At 38.3% G+C, this 21896-nt stretch overlaps 2 protein-coding genes across 2 annotated transcripts in view; one reads left to right on the top strand and one right to left on the bottom strand.

The window, feature by feature from the left end:
- The first annotated feature begins 359 nt into the window (after window positions 1-359).
- LOC106937714 (FH2 domain-containing protein 1-like) lies at window positions 360-20756 on the top strand. The gene is made up of 14 exons (XM_015019357.1): window positions 360-546; window positions 8187-8590; window positions 9319-9483; window positions 9565-9626; window positions 11990-12092; window positions 12203-12288; window positions 13567-13667; window positions 14475-14545; window positions 15657-15764; window positions 15972-16042; window positions 16586-16703; window positions 17359-17523; window positions 17695-17787; window positions 18200-20756. The coding sequence occupies exons 2-14, from the start codon at window positions 8297-8299 to the stop codon at window positions 20228-20230; spliced, it is 3468 nt and encodes a 1155-aa protein (XP_014874843.1). The 5' UTR covers window positions 360-546; window positions 8187-8296; the 3' UTR covers window positions 20231-20756.
- A 722-nt stretch (window positions 20757-21478) lies between these two features.
- LOC106937716 (tripartite motif-containing protein 16-like) overlaps window positions 21479-21896 on the bottom strand; it is a 16338-nt gene continuing 15920 nt past the window's right edge. The window contains exon 4 of the mRNA XM_015019359.1: window positions 21479-21859. Within this exon, the coding sequence (XP_014874845.1) occupies window positions 21779-21859 (81 nt within the window). The 3' untranslated portion in view covers window positions 21479-21778. The remainder of the gene's footprint in view (window positions 21860-21896) is intronic.

The raw sequence follows: 21896 nt of genomic DNA, 5'->3' as shown, positions 1-21896 counted from the left end.
AAATCAGATTTTACAATCAGTAATTGAGTAATTTTTTCAAAAGCTACTTTTTATCTTTATTTGAGTAAAATTATTTTTAAAGTAGTTCTATTCCATCCTGCTGGTATCCTGCTAAATATCGGTTCAGTGGTTCTTCAAGCATTTTTCAGTTCATAAATGTTTGATTTTCTTCATTAACTGTTGTGTTTCACAGCTTAATATTTAATTTTCTTCACTTTCCGTTGATTATAGAGAAATTTGTTTTTTGTTTACATGTTTTCTTCTAGGAATGAAGCTTATCTGGACCGAACACCCCCGGGTGGGCGGGTCCGATAGAGCCAGAGAGAGAGTGGGAGAGCGCGGGGGTTCCCTCCGCCTGAGTCAGCGCGCATGCGTGATTCCCTCCGCTGTCAGCTTTTCTCCCGCACGCGCTGGCAGGTCTGGATCAGACCGTTGGAGACTTTGGCAGCAAAACTCAGACCGTGAATCCGGGAGTCGGTATTTTTCCCCTGTTTCTGGCTCGTTTTAAGGATTAAAACCAGGAGGAAAAGCGACACATTCATTCCGGTAGGTTTTTTTTTATGTTTTAACGTCTGTTTTTAAACGCTTTACATTTGATATGTTATTTAAAACATTGATGTTTGGTGACACTGAGGAAGTGCGCAGGTGTGTAACTTCATATTTGATCAATTGCTAGCTTATTTGACAACAATAACCGTAATTTATGAAACATGCTTTATGTTTTTAAACACCTTCGAGTTTGAATTTTAGTGTAAATTTAATAAAAAAAATAATAATAATCAGCAGCTTCTTTTTGTATTTTCCCTTTATCTTCACTTCTTATCAGTTTTGTTTTGCATGTTATTATAATTATATAGGCTTCTACATTATTACAGCTTAATGAGCCGGTCTGAGCCAAACCCAGACCGGACATAATATTCAGTTTATTTAACGCTGAAATAGTAGCTGTCCTATGTTTTGTTTGGGATTTTTAATGCAAGTTCAACAAAAATGAGTACAATCTGTTTTCTTTTTGCTATATTATTAGCAGGATGGTTACAACACTAAAATAGTAAAACTTTGACATTGTTGACAAATAAATTTGATTCTGACAATAATTTGTATGGAGCTAAATTGGGGCCTTTAAGGGTGTTCCAAAAAAGAAAGAAGGAATCTGAAAAACTAATTTTGAAACTTAAAAACAACTATTTAGTGTGAAAAGCGGTTTGAATTTCAGATATCAGATTGTTTAAGCTTTGAAGCACCAATTATTTAAACCAATAAACGTTTGGCCAAGAAAGTTGTAATCTTTCAAAGTAAAAGTCTTTATTTATCCATCCGTCTGTCCGTTCGTCGGTCCATCCATCCAACATTTATCCATCCATCCATCCATCCATCCATCCATCCATCCATGCAGATTAATCATTGATTGATTGTTGCCCCAGTGATAAACCAAATCATTCTTGTATAAAGTGTTGCTACCACCCCATGGTCACCAGTTTGTGTCCAGTCCTCCCAGTAAGCTCCTTGCCTGGCTCAGCGCTCCAGCTTGACCCCCTGACCCTCCTGTAGCCGCGGCGACCACACTCAAGGGGGGTGGGTGGGGTGACATTTTAGAACTGGGATGCTGTTTGGGGGTGTCTGTCCCCATTGCCACGGTAACCCCAGAGACCAGCGGCTGCTCAGCCAGCTCCTTTTGCTGGGCGGTAATCATCCTGTTTCCCTCCGTCGCAGAACAGAAGCAGAGAAAACGACTTAGAGGGGATTTGCTTTCATTTAGCTGTTTTTTTATGATCAGAGTCCCATGATGCCGTTCAGCAGGCGGCTTGGATGTTTGCCTGGTTCCCGTCCTGTTGGGGGGTCCAGATCCAACGCCAGAGCTTCTTAAACACGTGGTTTTGGTGCTGGTTGGCCGTGAAACGAGGCAGATGGTTTCTCCTCCTCCTCAGGGAGTTTACCTGCTGCTGTGGAGAAGTTTGGATGTTTGTCAGAGAGTTTGCTGCTTACAGCAGAACTCCATGTTGATGTTTTCCTTCTTTATGGAAGTGAGAGAACATTATTCTTAATTTTTGGTTTGTTTTTTGATGGTTTTCTCAGTGTGTGGACTCTTTCCTCACCAATAAATAAAATGTGGACATTTGTGGAAATAATCGCACTGCTGATGAAAATAATAATTACCTGTTAAACTTTGGTGATAAGTTGTTTTAATAAATCACAGGATTTTTTGTCTTCTCACCTTCTTGGCCCATTTGGTCCATATTTGTTGGTACTTTAGTTGGTTTTTGAATGGTAAAATGTCATTTATTCACATAATTTTTATAAGTAGATATATTTATGATTGGCATTATTGTTGGTATTTATTAATTAGATTAATCTGAAATGGATTTATTTCATTAGAAGCATCATCTTCATAAATGTGGATAAATATATTAGGTATTTCTTGGTCGATTCTGTTAACATTATTTGATGCATTTGATGCCAATCAATCATATGTTAACTAATCATGTTTTATTGTGGACTCTATAGTATTTACAGATAATTTGTGAATGGTCTCATAAATAGTCATGATCAACAGCTGTTTAAATACTTGCCTGTACTTGTTTTAGGGCTGCAGCTATTGCTTATTACAGTAATTGATTATCCACATTTAAAAAAGTAAGTTCTTAAATTCCTTTTTAAGTAAGAAAATAAATATTTTATTGCCTAAAATGCAATAACACAGCATTCCTTTAGTGAACGATTGACTATTTGTAGCAAAAGATGCATCTGCAGCTAAATAATAACACTAACATGTGAAAACTCAGCTCTTTCTGCTTGACTTATAATCAGTTCAGTGTAGAAATAATCTGCTTATTATTTTTGATCAACCATTTAGTAACTTGATAGCAAAAGATTATTAATGGGAATTTTTTATTACAGAATTATAAACTAAAATTTCCCCTTGAGGAGTTCTGGGTTGAACATATTTACAGACAAAGAAACTTTTTAATCTTAAATCTAAAATGTTTAGATTTCCTGTACAGTTTTGGCTTTACTGCTCTGACTCTGCTGTTCTTCAGCAAATTACCTTTTTTGAGTCTGTATGCTCCAGTTAACGTTTAATCAACTACTAAATTAGTTGACAATTATTTGAATTAATCACAATTAATCTATATATTTGTTTCAGCTAAATTCTTTAATCTTTTAATGTAGAAAAAGTAATTAAAACTGGTGAATTTTTTTGCAGGTTTCTGGCAAACAGAAATCATATTTACATCTACGCATAAAAAAAAAAAATCAGTGCTATGAATTCAATGTCTAAAAAAATCTTTTGCACCATTATATTATGTGTTTATATTTAAATATTCCCACCAATCGAGGAAGATTTTGTTGAATTTCTGGCCTTTAAATCCATCCCTTCATGTCTCTGAATCGTTTCTGCTGCGCTCCGATTCCCCGTTCGGAAATCTGTCACAAAAAGTGTGGGAGCAGTAATCTGTCAGACTGCTGAGCAACAAGCAGCCGCCATAAAAACCCAAAGAAAATACATTTTAACAAAGATGTTAAAGCTCGCTGTGACTCACTGTCTGAAAAAAACTGTTTTTTTTCCTGCATCCCTCCCTACAAACATCCTAAAAATGTTGAGAAGAGTGTAAAATCTAAAATAGTTATTGGTTCAAAGCTTGAAAATGTAGTAAAACAAAACCAAAAAGCAGTTATTGGCATTTATTACACGTATTGAAAGAAAACGTTCATTCACTGAATTAATTTACTGAAGAACTGAGCGTTCCCTTTTGTAAAATCTTGTAGAAAGGTTCATTTATTATTTATTAGTTGCATAAAAGACTTTGTCTTTTATCTGAATCATTTCTATTCATCTGCAGGTTAGGAATACATTGAAGATTAAATAAAACCACCAATAACATATTCCTCCCAAAAATGTGTTCCAGACTAAAACTTTTTAATCTTATTGCATCAATTTTTTTATTATTATGTTTTTTTTGTTGTTTTCTTATCCACCAAACAAAAATCACCAAGTCTTTGACCAGCTGTTTTTGGAACAACGTGTAACTTTTCCATACACATCTTACAACAATTATTAACTTTTCTTTCATTCTTATGAGCTGCAACGCCCTGCAGAGAAGTGTTACAACCGAGCAGAGATCATGTTTGACTTCAGATAATAGAATAAAGCTGTTTACATAAAACTCTCCCTCTGATCCGTCTCAGGTTTTCACTTTTAATTTATCAGCAGCACAGAGAAACCTCGTGTTCACGTCATTTCCAGATGAGCTGCTCGTATTTTAATAACGTCCCACAGATCAGATTGTCTCTCTGACTGCGTTACGGTGGATCACATAATGACTTCTGTGCTTTTCTTCGTCCTGCTTTGTGCCACACAGAAGAGGTCAGATGAATTTGCAGTGTCAATATTTGTCCTTGTTTTGTTTCTCAAACAGGTTTCTACGAACCGTGTTTGTTTTGCCGTACACTTTCACATCCCTGAGGAGTGGTGACCAGACTCAGAGCTCACATTGTTATCATTTTATTCAGCTAATATTGTAGCTGCAAATACAGGATTGAACCTCTACCAGCCTCTAACATGGAATATCAGGGACACTGCAGATAAAAACAGAGAGAAACAAGGACATTTCTGAGTTGAAAATTTGCCACAAAACAATCAGAAATTTTTAGATTAATCTCCTAAAAAAACCTACTACATTTCTGACTTTTAAAAGCTGAAAATGTGTCAGAAAAAACTCTTAAATTGTGAGATTAATATCAGAAATTTTCAAGAAAAAAAATCTGAAATTTTTAGATTAATTTAATTTTCTAGAAAAAAAATTAAATTTTTCAGCTTCAGAAGTTGAAAATTTGCTACAAAAAAGCAGGTAAATTTCTGAGTTTAATAAGTCAACAATTTGGCAGAAGAAATGTCCGAAATTTGAGATTAATATCAAAAATTGTCTCGAAACAAGGAAATTTCTGAGTTTGTAAAGTTTAAAATTATTTTTTTATGAAGTAAATGACTTGTTGCTCTAAAATAAACTTGACTATTGATCAAGATCTGTCAGATTTCTGCAACACAAAACAAGTTTGGACTTTTAAACTCCAGTTAAATTTTATCCTGAGCTCTCTGCATATTATTTACCAACACTCTGTGAGTGCGCTCAGTCGGTGTTCATGTGACTGAAGAGGATGATGATGATGATGATGATGATGATGAGGAAGGGGTCAGTCACTCATTCACCCTTCCTGCCTCCTTCGCCATCGAGGTCGCTGCTGCAGGAATGTGGAGCGAGCGGCGGTTGGATGCGTGGATCATAACTGGGTCGGTTGAAGTGAGGTTTTGTTTTCTGAATGAGCGCGCTTCACTGGCCCAGTGGATTTCCCAGCATGCCTCTGGGGCTGAGGCCACCAGCACTGGGTTGTGACCAGTTTGTGAAACAGAGCTGCAGAAATGTGAATCTTTGACATTTAGATCAGGAGTCTGAGGAGTTTGCATAGATATCGTCTTTTAACTGTCTTTTGTTGTTTTTCTACATCTTTTGGTCGCCATATTATGTCTGTAGTATTTTTGTTGTCGTTTTGTTTCAATATATTTTTTATTCCTTCCTTTGGTCTTGAGTTAATTTATTTTTTATTTTTGTATCTTTGTGGTTGTTGTGCATCATCTTGTGCTGATTTATTTATTTACTTTTTCCTTTTTTTCACATGATCATGTAGTAGCTGCTTTGTTTTTATTTTCATGTCTCGGATTACTTTAGTAATCAATCAATCAATTATTCTGACAATTGATTCATCAACTAAAAATAACTTGGCACATTCTAAAAATCTTTCATACGATTATTTTTCTTAAATTGTTATAAATACATTAAAAGATGCAAATAAGGATTTAATATTCTGGCCTTGTATTTGTTGATTCTGATGTTATTTTGTAACTAAGCTCCCCATCATGGATGGAACTTTGTTTATTTTCATAATTTGAGGCCAAAGCTGATGATTTTCCCGGGTCAGCGTCGGCGTTGCCTGGCTGTAAACCTTTATTCTGCTTCCCTTTGAAGACAGGCGGATGAAAGATGAGAGGAAAAAGACAGAGGCAGCTGTGATGTTAGCGTAGCTTTCACATCTACACACACGCTAATTGTGGCCCTGTTTTTGTTGTGCGCCACATAAACAAACTGTCATTGTTTGCTACACGGTCCGTTTCCACGGCAATCAACGGGTCAGTGACCTGCAACCAGAGCAACACAAGGCATCCTTGGCATCTCCTGCACTCTGGACCACCAGCATTATGATGCAGAACATAAATCAGTGATGGTTAACTGATAACATTTTACAGTGATGGAAATGAAACTGTCAGAGGGAAAAGCTCAGGTTGAGCCATTTGGAGGTGAACTTGGTTGTTGTGACAGAGGAAGGATGTAAAATATGGAGGCTGATGATCCTGCTGCCAAAAACACAAAGAAATGAGCCATTTTATAAAAAAGAAACAACATAACTTTATAGTCTGAGAAAAATTGGATTTTAATCTTTTTTTTCTTTTCACTTTTCTGAAAAGAAAAAGATATGACATGAAAAATTTGTTGCATCTTGATATCTGGGAAAACAAATACATTTTTATGCATTCTGGCCTTTCATCTACCCTAAAACTCTGTAATATAATTAAAAATAACTATTTGTAAAAACTCTTTATTTGTTTTTACATGTGTTCATGGGAAAATAGAGATTTAGTCTGTGACAAATAATACGCCAATACTATACAGCTTTGAAACTATTCCTTATCGACATTGTTTATTTTCTAATAAAAAAAGTAGCTTAACCTATACATGAACGTCCTGGCGCCATGTTTAAATCCCAACAGGAAGTGGTGGCTGTTTTGAAGCAGTCTGATTGGCTGATAGATTTTAGTTTTGCGCTATACTGCCCCCTAGGGGTTTGGCATGTTTAAAACAACTTTCAAGGTTGGATTTGTGTGGATTTATATGGATGAAAACTTTTCCGAAAACTATCCCATGTGTGCAATATCCTTTTCTTTTATTTACAAGTTTTCAGATAATAACTGCATTTTTTTTTTCTTATATCCGGTAAATTGACTCACAGCTGTTTTGAAAATGGTCAATTAGAGGACAGAAAATGAGTGGAAAAGTAACCAAAGTCAAAAAAATAACACTTTGTTAGGTTCAGGGAAGAATGAGGCTGTTATAATAACAGCAGCAGCAGCAGCTGGGTCGGGTCGCTGGTTCTCACACGCCGGGTGGTTCCGGTTGTTAGCACGATTGAGCAGAAAATTTGATGGAAGGATTCAGGCAATCAGTGATGTGAGATTAGCTTATGTAACGTCGCTGTCGTCTTTAATTCATCAGCAGGAAGTGGAAATATTTGTTGACGTGAATCCAGAAGTTCACACGGTGATTTCCTCCCTTAGTGAGCATTAAATTATTAAACCCTGCAGGAAGGCGGCCATATTTGGGCTTCCTGCCACGACTCCGCAGCCGTACGGTGGAGTCAACAAGGCAGCTGTTACTGGAAGCATTACATCACTGCTGAGATCGAGTCTTCATTAACCTTTGAGCTGCAGGCGGTTTGATGAGAAAAACCTCAAATCAGAGGAGAAAAAGAGTTTTCACCAGAAGAAAAACAAGATTTAAAAAGAAAATAATTAAAACTGCAGAAATACAATTTTAATTTGGTTAAATTTAACTACATGATTACAAACAGACAAACATTAATATGAAAAAAAATCATCCATCCATCTTTTTGTAGATTCTGTATTCATATTCTGACTTCTTCATTTTTAAGTTATAGTGATTTTTTTTTATATTTATTGATTTAAAATTGGTAAATACAGAATATTCTGGGGATTTATGAGAGAATTATAGTGTGATAAAACATTGTTCTAGTAGTTTCATCCAACCAGCAATAAAGTTTCTAAATGTATCAGCGTCACTTTGGCGTTTGCTTCCAGCTGAAATTTAAAACTGGGCTATTTGAGACCGAAGCACCAAACTAAAACCTTTCATCATCCAGCATTTACCAGAAAGATAACTATAAATCATTCAAGTTGAAATGATTGAGTTTGCTTTAATTTATCATGCGATTAATTGATTTATTGATTATTGCGACAGTATAAACACAAATACAGTCAGACGTCTTCAACATCCAAGCGTTCATTGACGTCGTTTTCTACGTGTTTATTTTTTTTTCTTTTCAACTTTTCTTTCCAGACTGCTGATCTTCACCCGCTGATGCTTCGAATGACTCTTCTCCACTGTTACCATGGTTACTCGTGATCCTGGTGACCCTTCATTCTGCTCCCGTCCAATCAGACGTGGCGATGCACGTCATGGGCAGCGTCTCCCAGGCCAACGACATCCAGGGGTTTTCCTTCCAGGAGGACGCTGCCGTCGCTGAGGCCATGTCTCCGCCGTCCGCGCTCAGATTTTCACACAACAGTAAAAATGGAACCCGACTCGTAGAAAACCTTCCTCCTCCTCCTCCTTCTGCTCCTCTTCCTCCTCCGCCGCCACCGCCGCCTCCTCCTCCTCTGCTACCTGCAGGTAATCCAGGTGGGCTGAAGAAGAAGAAGAGGGTGAGGAGTTTCTTCTGGAAAACGATTCCAGCGGAGCAGGTATACTGTAAAACACAATCAGTGGACTTTACTTGAAAATTTAAACAAACTTATGTTATGCAACATGTAAAAACTAATTAAGTTGTTCATTTTACGTATTACAAACCTAAAATAATATAAGTTTTGTCTTTTGTGCATAAACTAAATAGTAAAGACATCTTGACACTCTGAGTTACATTCAAAGAAGCTGCTTGATTAAGACTTTTCCATTTTAAACTGATTACATTAAAGCTCCAGCATGTAGCTTTTATAAAGAATGTGTTTTTTATATTTGTTAAAACTGTCACCATGTTGTCAGTTTGCTATGAGACAGATAATTTCTGAAAAGATCAATCTTCTCCTCCTTTCTGGGCTACTATTTCTGTCTGAAGAAATACACAAAAACAACCAGTCAGATACAACAGGTGCTGTCAATCAATCTCGTGTACTTGTTGCTACTAAATGTGCTAATGGCAGAAAAACAACTTACTGTCACAGGAAAACCTTTTATCTGCTGTTAACTGTTAACCTTTTATAATCTAAAATCCTCACCAGTTTCAAATATTAAACTTTTTCACTTTAACTTGAATAGATTAACTTACCAAACATTTTTTATCCAAAAGTTCAAACCGCCTGTTAAAAATGAGTGCAAACAATAAGTTGATGAGAACTTCAGTTCACCTGAATTTAAACAGAATGTTCTGTTTTACAGTGTATGCTTGAATCAAACAGTTGAATCTTTGCTTCAGGTCAAAGGTCACGCCAACCTCTGGACTCAGGGTCCAGTCCAGCAGGATTTCCAGATTGACGTCCAGAAAATCGAGGAGCTTTTCACACAGAGCGACGGTCCGCCGGTTTCCATGCTGACCAGAGGAGGAAAGACCCGGGTGTCGTTCAGGGAGGCCAAAGACGAGGTTCTGGTTCTGGTTCTGGTTCTGGTGCCTGTTGGTCGACACTTTGGAGCTGGACTCTGACCGTCTCTTTGTTTACTCCAGGTCTCCATCCTCGACTCGAAGCGAGGGCTGAACATCGCAATCTTCCTTAAACAGTTCAAAAGGTAAATAAGTGGAAATATTTATTTTTAATTAGTGGAGAAACTCAATAATAAATTATAATCAAGTTGATGTCAGTTTCTGTAACACATACTTTTCATGTAACTGACAGCCATCTTGGTAGGCAGTTGCTATGACAACAATAAACAAGCCACAAGCTTATTGATACAATATCGCCATTTTGAACATTTGACATCCAGTACAAAGTAGTTAATTAAAAGTATTTCCTGGCCCTTTTGCCTGTTTCCCCTGTCTAAGCTGAGAGACCAGTATTTTTTGAAACTTAATTTTGGTTACAGAGCCGTCATAATCCGGTTGTTTCAGTTGTTTTCTTTATTTATTTTGGATATTTTAAATGTTTTCAAGTTCCAGTGTTAAATGTTCTTTAGAAATTAAAGTTTTTTGATCTTGTATTCACACTAATATATTATTATCATTATTTTAGTTGAAAATTATCTCAAAATATTGAGATACAATATTATCATATATCGCAATAATTACTGGGACAATTTATTGTCCAACAAAACTCATGATCATTGCAGGTCTAGTCGATGCTGACATTACCGTTGGCAATGTCTGTGCTGCTACATGTTAGCAGTGAGATGCTAATTTGAGCTTGAATAGCATCGCTAATAGGCTAACTCCTGTTAGCACAACATGTAAATAATAATAGTGTTTTCCAGCGTCCAATCAGATTGTATTTTGAAGCAAAACTTATCTCCCATTGGGCCGAGAGAAGCAGCTTCTATCGCTGTTGTTTGGGGATTTCACTTGTGCGTCAGATTTACAGGCGAACCAGAAACACGTAAATACAAAGGTTCCAGCTCTGAACTTTTGCATGTAAAGAAAAAAAAATTAATTGTTTTACAACAATTTTTACGCAGTGAAATCTCTGTAAATAATTCACCTGTCTGCACCAGTGCTAAAGGCTTTTCGACAAATAATTTCTTGATTTTAATTAACTTCTGAGGCATTTATGGTAAAATAAAATCCTAAATAAACCCATAACAGATTATTTAAAGTTTCATATCTTTGATCCTAAGGGAATAAAGCCATTAAATTGGCTTTAATACATGTTTTTTTTTCCATAGAGCTCATGACCGTTTAGTTTGAGTCATGCACTGAGCTGAAGCTGGTATATTTATCTGCCGAGTCTGAATCCAGTGTGACTGCGTGACGCGTCTCCTCGCCCTCATCCTGAGGTGTTGTGGGTAAAAACAGATGTGATGATGCTTCTCTGCTATGCAGGAATGCAAACAGGATGGTTGTTAACAACACGGGACTGATCCACGGCTACGTCAGAGATTTGGTTCAAACTGAAACAAAAATCACAGAATGAGACCAATTATCACAACGAGGGACGAAATACTAAAACAAAGACTCTAAATGTTTCTTTCTAAATTTATTAGGCGTCAGCTGAAAGAGAAAACCACAAAAAAACTGCAAAGACATCCAACAGGAGACATAAAACTAACCATCTCAAATCTTATAATAATTAGGGATAAATCAGTGAATCACACAATAAGTTCAATAATTTCCATTTGCATGACATTGTTTTTCTCTTTTCTCTCTCTCTGGATGATAAAAGTCGGGTGCTTTGGTCTCAACCAGCCCTTATTTTGAAGGATAATTTTGTTCACAGAAACTTCATGATTCATTTTATTTGTTGCTTATTTTGGAAATTTAAAATGTTCGTTCCAATTTAAAGTTTATTGATCTTTGAGAATCAATTTTGCGTTATTTTTACATTATTATACTATTGTCATGAAAAATATCTAAAATCAAAAATATTATAGTTTATCACAGTAACTTCTGGGACAATTTAGCATCCCTAAACTTTATCAAAACCTTAATTTTCAAAATGTTTTTGTTAGAAAGCAGAAAAACTTCAAAACTTGCAGAACAGCTGCAGATTATTCCACTTTTATTAAGCCTAAGTTCTTATAAACCACCAATTGCATCCAATAAATATGTTTGTGTTGAAATCTTGGCTAAAAATGAAACATTTTCTCAAAGATAACTCTTTAATTTTCCCTTTAGCTTCATGTCCAGCTTGTCGGTTTGGATCTGGAGGAAAACGGGTCACAGAGTGTTCTGATCGTGTTTATGATGTTCAGAATCGATGCTTAGGAAACACCAGAACACATGAGGGAGGCGCTCCGACTAAATTAGTTTACACTGATGTAGTCATTTAAATCTGTGCAGAAGTTTTAATTCATTTCTTCTATTTGACTCCAGATGAACTTGTTTTAAATCTGAGTTTGGTTTATTTTTATTTTTACCACTGATTAACACAGACCAAAGTGCCATTTTAACACATTTGGAGTGTAATTTAGCTGTTAATTAGAGAAAGCATTTTCCCCTGCAGGTCCAATCAGACACTGGTGGATGAGATTCACCATGGCAACAGCGAATCATTTGGGGCGGAGCCTCTGAGAGAGCTGCTGAAGCTGCTTCCAGACAAAGATGAGGTAAATATTTCATCTGACGTCCCTGAAACACAAACATCCTCACCTACAGAGAGAAATACAAATATTTTATTTAATCATAAACGTAAAACTCTGGCTTTGATCCTCTGAAGGTGAAGAAGCTGAAGGCGTACCGAGGCGACGTCTCCAAGCTCTCATTGGCCGATTCCTTCATTCACCTGCTGACTCACCTGCCCAGGTGAGCTCACTACTTTATCCAAACATGTTAGCTAAACATGCTAATATTCAGAATTAATCTGTCAAGCACAGAAGGAGTTTTAAATATGATGTTTTTTTTTAAGTTGTTGCTGGTAATCAGATTAGATAATACTGCCAAAAAAAAAAAGTTTATGTCAGCAAACTAATCACTACAAAAACACAAAATATTACACATCTTTTTGTCCTAGTTTCTAGTGCAAATATCTTAAAATAACACAAAACTAACTTATAAGCAACTTTTCAGCAAGACATAAGAGCTTGTTTTAGGTAAATTATTTCTTAATATTGATGAAAAGCTGCTTGTTCCTTTGACAGATAAATTAACTAATTACAGTGAAAAAATTTCTTGTTATAAATGAAAATAATCTACCAACAAAACAAATATTTTTTTCACCAAATTAAGAAATTATTGACTTAAAACAAGCTCCTTGCTGTAAAGTTATTTGTAAATTACTTTGATCTTAGATATTTGCGCTAGAAACTAAACCAAAATTACTTGGGAAGAGTTTGTGTTTTTGCAGTGTAAAAAGCCAAACTGAATAGAAAATCTGAATTACTTTAAAAAGCTGCTAAGAAATATACATACAAATATTAAGAAACTAAAGAAATTAATTTTCAAGTAGCATTTTGCATTTAAGCATTTTTCCTAACATGAAAAAAAACAGAAACAAACCAACATAAATATGTAAATAACTAAATACTCAAAAACGAATTATTTCAGAATGAGAATAAGAATTCAACTCCTTCTCCTTTTTTATTTTTAAAATATTTACCAATTACCAGCTGATTTCAGTGTCATATTTTATGAAAAACCAACCAAATTCCCTGAGTATTGCGTATTATATACAATATATTCATATTTACAAACAAAGGAAAACAATAAGTGATCAAATGATCTGTGAAAACAATGTCTTTGTACAACCTGAACATAAAAATACTTAGATTCTGATGTTTAGCGTGACTTACTAAGTGTCTCTAGTTAATTAACATAAATTCACAGTAGAATAGAACAGAAATGGAGAAATTCAGGTTTATCAGCAGCAAAGTGTTAAAGCAGCTTCACATACAGACAGGAATAAAATCAGATAAACGTGATTTTATGCTCTGCTGCTGAAAACTTTGATGCTTCCGTTACGACCAGCTCACATTCTTCTGTTTGTCTCATTATAACACCATCAATCCATCATTCTCTGCAAAACATTTTTCATTATAATGTGAAATATTACCTCTAAATATCTGTAATGCCTGTTTAATGCAGTTATTCGGTCCGCATCGAGTCCATGCTGCTAAAGGAGGAGTTTCCTGCTTCCTGCGACGCCATGAAGCGAGATTTTAAAATCCTTCGCTCTGCAACCAAAGGTAGCAAACATTTTACTGAAATACCTGAAATATTTAAATTCTGTTGGTTTTATTTGCTTCTGGCTGTAACTTTTAACCAAAGAAGAAAAAACATTGTAGTTTATTCAACCTTTCCTGAACATTAATGTCGTCATATTCCTTCATTTTCACTTCAGTTATTTATTTTTAGAATAATTTTATGTGACAGACCAACAGATAAAAACTGCAGAATTTTACAGCCAGTGGAAAATTTTGAATACTTTTAGATTTTTTTTTAAACTAAAAAATCTGATCTGATTTTACTTGAATTCAGACGTCAAAGAGTTAATAAGATAAAAACTGACAGCAGCTCTCACTGCCTCTAGATTACTTTGTGTTTTTTTAAGTGTGCTAAAATATTTACAGTAGAAACTAAACCAAAAATACTTGATAAGATTTTGTGTTTTTGCAGTGCAGGGTGAGTTTTAAAATAATTCATCAGACTCTCCTTTGAACATTTTCCTTTCACTAAACTTTCTGCAGTGATTTTTGTGTTTCTATGAATGAATGTTACAAAAAAATGTTAATTTGAAGACAGATATTTAACAGCTGACGACTCAGTTTCTACTGAAGATAAAACAGCAGAGCGATGCTGAAGAAACTCACCTGATTTCTTCAGATTCTGTGCAGATGTGCAGAGCGATACGTCATCCTAACACGTCGATTATTTTTAGCAGTGTGTGTGTGAATCTCTGCCTGAGCTGCTAACAAAGTGCTACCACTGTTAGCTCCCTCTCTCTCTTCTCTAACGACACATTTCTTCCCTCCCTTCGTTTTCCTCTCATCCAGAGTTAATGTGCTGTAAGGAGCTCCACGCTGTTCTGCACTTGGTGCTGCAGGCCGGAAACATCCTCAATGCTGTGAGTGGGGAATAAAAACAATTCATAATTAATTAGAAAACCAGCTACAGATTGTTAACTCTCTGTGTCTAATGTCACATAAAACAGATTAAAACTGTTTTTTGCTCAGTTTTCATCTCTGGTGCAGAAAACTGCGACATTAGAAAGCTCCCTGCAGCTCGGGAGTTTTTATTTTTTTTTACAAGGAACAGATGTTCACTTATTTCAAGGATCATCAGGGAGCGCTAGACTCAAACCGTATCATTATCCCTTATTGTTCACATTGTCAAACTGGAAACTTCGCCTTCACATGCTGCGCAAATTACACAGAGGCAGCAGAAACCTTCCGTGTTCTGCCTTTAAAACATTTAAATATGTTTATAATCTTTACCTTCAGCCTTTCTCTCATGTGAACAGCTCATATTTCTGACCAAAAATATATTTTATGCACTTCTTATTTGTTATTACAAGGCTTTAAAACGAAATCTGTTGATATATGAAGTTGACAGAGGAGGGACGTCAAATTACCATAACAATGCAGCAACAGCAAACCACAAACAATAACGGACTGAAATAGACAGCGATAAAAAAAGAGACAGACTGACAGCAGGAAAATCTGAGAAAAACAAAATTCATAAAAAATAGAAAACGGAGCATCAAACCCTTCGAACGTCATCCAGTTTCACACAATAAAACTTCAGACCTGAATGTGTTTAACTCAAAGTAGTGCATTATTTTAAAGCTAAATGTATTTTTATATTTTTAGTGATTAAAGTCTGGATAGTGTGACATGGTGGAAACAGCCGACAGGTCAGGGAGAAAACTGGAATATTTAGTTTATAAATCACTGAAAAGATCTGCTGCTGTTGCTGCATCAACCTTCCAGACCTCTCAGGTCTTCTGGTTCTGGTTCTGCTCTGCATCCAGAACCAAACATGGGGAAGCAGCATTCAGCTTCTATGCACCACAAATCTGGAACAAACTTGCAGAAACTGTTTTAAATTGGGGCTAAAAACCCGTGTTAACTGGAACGTCGTTGGTTTCAGTCTGGATGAAACCTTGGCAGTGCAGTGGGGAGGTTTGGGCCGGAAGCTGCTCCAGTTGTTGCTAACGGCTGTGTTGTTTTCTGCAGGGAGGTTCTGCAGGAAACGCCGTGGGCTTCAAGCTGTCCTCCCTCCTGTCGCTTGCAGACACCAAGTCCAACAAACCGGGCATGAACCTGCTGCACTTCGTGGCTCTGGTCAGTGACTCAACCTGATGATGATGATGATTACCACAAACCAACTTCCCTGGTCATGTTTTACTCAAACATGACCATTTTCTCTTCATCTGAAAATATAAACTGCAGAGTTTTTGCAACATTTGCTGCTGTTCTGTTCTAAATATTGCATCTTGTTAACTTCTGACTGCAGTTCAGGTAAAGTTGAATTTTTTTTTTTTTCTCCAGGAAGCTCAGAAAAAAGACCAAAAGCTGCTGGAGTTTCCTCTGAGACTGAGCAACATCCAGGCTGCATCCAGGTGAGGCGGCGCTGCAAAGCTTCTCAGCTGAGGGTCACATTTCACTGCACAAACACAAAATCTGACCAAGTCAGTTTCTAGTGCAAACATCTTAGTTCACTTGCAGATATAAGCTTGTTTTAAGTCAATAAATCCTTAATATTGATGAACAAGTACTAGCTCTATTGTCAAGTGACCTGTAATTTATCCCAGATTATAAATAATCTGCCAGAGGAACTGGAACTTTTTCATTAATATTTTAGGGACTTGTTGATTTAAAACAAGCTGCTACATCTTGTTGTAAGTTTGTTTTGTTTATTTCAAGTGAACTAAGGTATTTGCACTGGAACACAAACCAAAAATACTTAATTTTGTGTTTTTCCAGTGCATGTCTGAATAAATAAAAAATGTAAATCAGAAACGTTTTTACAATTTCTTATAAGACGGCGCCCCCTGCTGACTTTGGTTGGCAAAGCTTTTTCTACAAAGCCAAATCGCATCCCTCAAATTAAACTGAAGTAATTGCCTTTAAATAGAAAAAAACAGTTGTGTTTCTTTTGTTAGGATCTCCATGGAAACGCTGGATGCTGAACTGCAGCTGCTGACGTCTCGCACGCGCTCAGTAGAGGAGAGCATCCAGAAAGACACAGAGCTGCTGCAGCAGCTGGACGGTTTCCTCCAGGTAGAACAAAGTTTCACAGCTTTTTTCAGGCTGATTCATTTCTGCATTTATTTTTACGCACCGACTCAGAGTGCAGGTAAAATGAGCTGTAAATATGTCACAAAAATCAGTTAGTAGTTAGTAATAGTTGTAAGTAATTGATAAGCACAATAAAAATGCAAACTTGTCTTTTTATCTGAAACACTTTCATTCCTTCTTATTTCATTTTCCCATATTTTAGCAGATCAAAATTGAAATTTGATGGAGATTTTGGTTTTATGGGTTAGAAATAAAACAACAAATAGAGCAATGGAAACAAGGAGAAGAAAACCTTTTTGAAAAACTAAAGTTAATTAAGACTTTTTAGAGAAAGATACTCATGTCTGACAGGATTACAGATTAGTCAAAGTAAGATAATTGATAAGACTATTTTAAGGGGTGTGCGTAAGACTGACATGAAGGAGTCTTCCTGAATGGTCACATCTGCTGTCATGAAGTAAATGTAAAGTAAATTCGGTAAATGACACTTCATTATTGCAAAGTTGCATTAAAACTTGCAGTTAAAGTCCATTAAAAGTGTCATGTAACCCCTTCAAATAAAGTGTTACCAAATCAGCGCTAACCGTCCTGCAGTAGAACCAGCCTGTGAGTAACGGTTTGTGTCGCTGCGTCTCAGAGCGCCACGTCGTCGTTGTGCTCGCTGCGCGGCAGCCAGCAGCAGCTGAAGAAGGAAGGCAGAGAGCTGATCGACTTCTTCTGCGAGGACAGAGACTCGTTCAGGCTGGACGACTGCTTCAGCATCTTCCAGACCTTCTGCACCAGGTTCACAAACGCTGCCAAGGTTGGTTCAAAAACTCTGTTAAACTAAATTTAAGGGTTCATTCACACCAGCCCTGTTTAGTCCGCTTTAATCAAACTTCAGTTCATTTGGGTCGAAAGTCCGGTTCGTTTGGGGAGGTAAAAAAGCAAACCCTGGTCAGTTTGGTTAGAAGTGTTTTTCTGGATCTTAAAGGAGAACAAGGAGAGGGAGGTGAAGGAAGCGACTCGCCGTCAGCGGATGCACGAGGAGGAGCTGAAGAGACACTCATGGTCCGGAGGAGAGGAGGTAACAGAATCCCACTCTGGACAATTTAAGATTAAAAATATAACCCCAGTTCTCTGATTAGCATTTAGTTTGTCTCACTGACTCCCAGATTGTTTTACTGACAAATTATCCCTAACTTGCACATGAGGTCACGACCCATTAGATTTATGGGACACAAATCTGACAACAGGAAAGTGAGGAAAAACTTTGATTGTCCAGTTAGCCAAATTGGTGGACATGGTGGACACCCAGTGATCCAGTTGATTACAGGAAGAGAAGAGGTTTTTAACTCCTCTAGTCATGGGACGAGGGTCTTGCTTCCTGCTGACGTAGACGTAAACAGTGCCAGCCATTCAGGAGGAGTGAGACACAAAATGAAACCCACTGACTTCCTGACCAGGTAATATATTTCTCTTGTGCGATTGTGTTGTAGGTGACCGGAGCCCTCGGGTGGCGCTGCAGGAGTGAGACCGACATGTCAGCAGCAGCAAAAGATGAGGTTGGACTTTTACTGGACCTCCTGAACCCAAAGTCTCTGAATACCAAGCACGTCACTCAAGGACGTTCTGGGAACTTCCAGCGAAGCCGTAACTCTCCATCCAGCTCGCCATCTCTCGTTGCAGAGCGGGAGCTTAGCGCATTGTTGGAGAAATCCAACGACCTCAGAGTTCCTCGGCAGAGAGGAAAGGAGGACACGAGGAAACATCTCCCACCAGCATCCTCTAAACTTGAGCCTGGAGGTTCAGGACTCTCTCCTACGAAGGTTTTAACCCACAGAAGGAACCCTGAAAACATCGATGAAGCAGACAAAGACGTAAATAAAGATGAAGTTCCAGTCAAATCTGCCTCTGATTCAAACCAACAATCTGAGCTCAACAACAGTGGGAATAACTCACCTGCTCCCAGTTTCACCAGTGACGAAAAACTCCCCAACAATCCGACTGAGTCTCGTTTGAGGAATGAAACAGCTGATCAGACTTCCAGTAGACAGAGTGCTGACTGTAGCACCACTGCAGCTAAAGGAAACATGTCTGTGCTTTTAGACAGATGCACCCTGGTGCCTGAGCTAAAGGTGTTTGACAGTACCACCCGGACGGGCGGCGGCGACTCGGTGACCGCAGGTCCGGAAGAACAGGGAGCGGACAAACCTCAGAATAACTCCCAGGAGATTGAGAAGAACTTTGAGGAACAAGAAGTCAAGGTGATTGTCTGGTGTGTGACAGGTGTGTGTGAAGCAGCCGGTGAAAACACACCTCTACAAGCAGAGAAGGATCAGCAGGGAGGGAAGACTCAGGGAGAAAAGCAGCAAACTTCCTCTGCAGCGTCCACTAATGAGAGTTCAGAAGCTCAGGCAGATGGTCAAAGCACAGAGTCCGTCCCAATCAGCAGCCAACCAGTGCCTGTCTCCCGCTCCAATGACCCTGGATTACATCCAATAATCCCTGCATCAGCCAATCCAGATCCCACTCTGACTGCAGAGGCAACTGAGAAAGCGAAAGTGATGAACTCCACCGATCGGAGGACAGATGTGGGACCTGGCCCAGAGCAAACATCTCATAATACAAACATAAACAAGAAGACTTTGAGGCAAAGGACAGGAGAAGGTTCTTCAACTGGAGGGAAAACAAAACCTGAAACTTCAACCAAAAACTCCACCAAGAAGTCCCTGGACTCCAGAACTGGAAATACTGGAGAGAAACCATCAAACACAACCTCTACAGGCGGCAGATTGATCCGCACTCTCACCAGCTCTGAGAACCAGAACATGAGGCGAGTTGTACCAATCACAAGGATCAACCCAGGTTCTTCGTCCAGAGATAAAAAACCTGAAAAGCCTCCAGCAAACACCCGCAGCTCCTCCAGAACCACTAGTCTGAACATCCGCTCCCCACGTCAAGGAGAAAGGCCCGGAACTGCTCCGGCGTCCCAACGGTCGGGTTCCACTAAGACCCCAGAGTCCAGAGAGCAGAACCAGGACCTGGAGGGCAGGCCATCCATCCGGAAACCCCTAAAGAAACCCAAAACCCAAGCAGAGGAGAAAATGTGTCTCTCCAAGCTTCGAGCTCTCAATCAGGCCGGAGGGGGCAGTGTCAGTGCTCCTGTCACGCCTCTACACAAATCCACAACCCCGTCATCGTCAGCGCTTCCGGGTTTCATCAGAAACACAGCATCGTCTTCTTTCAGAAGAACCAAATCTCCTCTGATGGCATCTCACCCCTCCAACTCCGCTTCCCCTAAATCCTCCTCCCCCAAGACCTCCTCACCCTCCTCCAGAGCCACAGATCTCCCGAACGCCTCCTCCTCTTCCTCTGTGAAGAGGTCTCAGAGCGCCAGGTCCTCTGCTTTGTCACCTCTATACGGCTCCCTGGCGCCCCCTAAAGGCCACCGACGAAACGACAGCGGCAGCGACAAGTCAACCCATTCCAAAGACTGGAGCAAGACCAGCAGACCGAGCTGGAGATAACAGGAGACGGGAACATAAACTCTTGGTTTTTGTTGTTCCCCTGATTCTGGAGGTCAAATTGGACTGTAGAGTCCAGGTACAAACTGAGGATTCTTCCTGAAATAAACATTTACATTGTTGTCAGAAATTGTTCACAACATGTTGGTGGTAAAATGATGGAAACACTAAATATGCATTCTTTCTACAATCAGTACTAATAACATGCTTTAAAACCCCTCAGACGACACATTCAGAGATGAACAATATAATATGTGTTCCAACTGAGATACTTATGTAAACATGGCATTCAATGATGAAGATTTATGAACTAAAACCAACTATAGAATTAGACTTTCTTGTCTTTTAAGGCTGATAGGCAGCAAACTGTGTAAAGGGGAAAATATCCTGTTGTCCCATTATGTTGATTGAAGTCAGTCCCAACATTTGTCAGTAGGGGGGGCTATTTGCCTTTAAACATGTTCATATGAGCCTACATTTTAATATCCGTTTCATTTTATCTCAATAAACAAGAAGCTTTCTGTCTTCATTCAAGTGATTCAACATGCATGTTGGTGAAAGTCTGAATCCGAATCGGTGGAAGAAAAGGATTTTTGCTAATATACCCTTATACCATCTGGCAAGGGGAAGGAGAAAAACTGACTAGCTCACCGGCTTTTTTGCATCCATCATGGTTTAATAGTAAATTTGTCACCTGTTGCCTGGTGAAGTTCGTCTTTGCCATTGGATCACTTCTATTGTTAACCCATACCATGCTACAGTCCATCCATCCATTTTCTCTACACCCTTGTCCCTCCTGGGGTCAGGAGGTGCTGGTGCCCATCTCCAGCTAACGTTCCGGCCGAGAGGCGGGGTCACCCTGGACAGGTCGCCAGTCTGTCGCAGCATGCTGCAGTCATTCTTTTGTATATTTGGATTGTAATGCAGGTCTTAAATTTGAGTTGGTGAAACTTGCAGAAACCATGGATGTCAACGATCTCAGAGTTCATTGACGGAGCTGAAAGGACGACACAAAGAAGCCTTTCCTTCTCTAAACCTGAGCCTGGAGGATCGGGACTCTTGTATGATTTCACAAACCCAGTTACCGACGAGACACATGAAGATGCAAATTAAGGTAGATTAGAAAAGATAATTTAAAATTGTTGATAAACACAATAATAAAATGAAACCAAAACCAAATTATTTTTGTGTGAGCATTAAATGAAGGTTATTTGTGTAAAAACAAACACAGACCGGAGGAGTCACAAGATGTTAGTTTGAATTATGTTTAATTAGAGGTTTGTTAGGTAGAAGACTTTAAAGAAACATAGAAATGCATCAAATCAATCAAAACCAATTGTCTATTAGAAACCAGTCAAAGCTTCACATTGACACATGAAGTCAATAGTCTGCTGAAAAACTCCAAAGAGAAATGGAGACCATCAACAAAACAAGCAAGATGACAAAGTAGCTCCATAAAGACAGCAGATCTCTGACATCACTGAGCTCTCAGCAATAACGATGGCGACTAAAGAAACTGAAACTAAAATACACATTTGAACCACGTGGACCTCAAATCACTGCTGAATATTTCAGTTTAACAAACTCAGCAGAGGATCCAGACCAGACAGGTCTAATCCCAGCATGAAGCGGCTGAGTGAATCTGGTCTGGACTCTGTGGAGGAGAGTC

The sequence above is a fragment of the Poecilia latipinna genome, unplaced genomic scaffold (assembly GCF_001443285.1).
Source record: "Poecilia latipinna isolate Pla-1442-1.1 unplaced genomic scaffold, P_latipinna-1.0 Scaffold2420, whole genome shotgun sequence".
NCBI lineage: Eukaryota > Metazoa > Chordata > Actinopteri > Cyprinodontiformes > Poeciliidae > Poecilia > Poecilia latipinna.
Note: the sequence above shows the minus strand (reverse complement) of the source record. Positions and strands in the feature narration are given on the sequence as shown.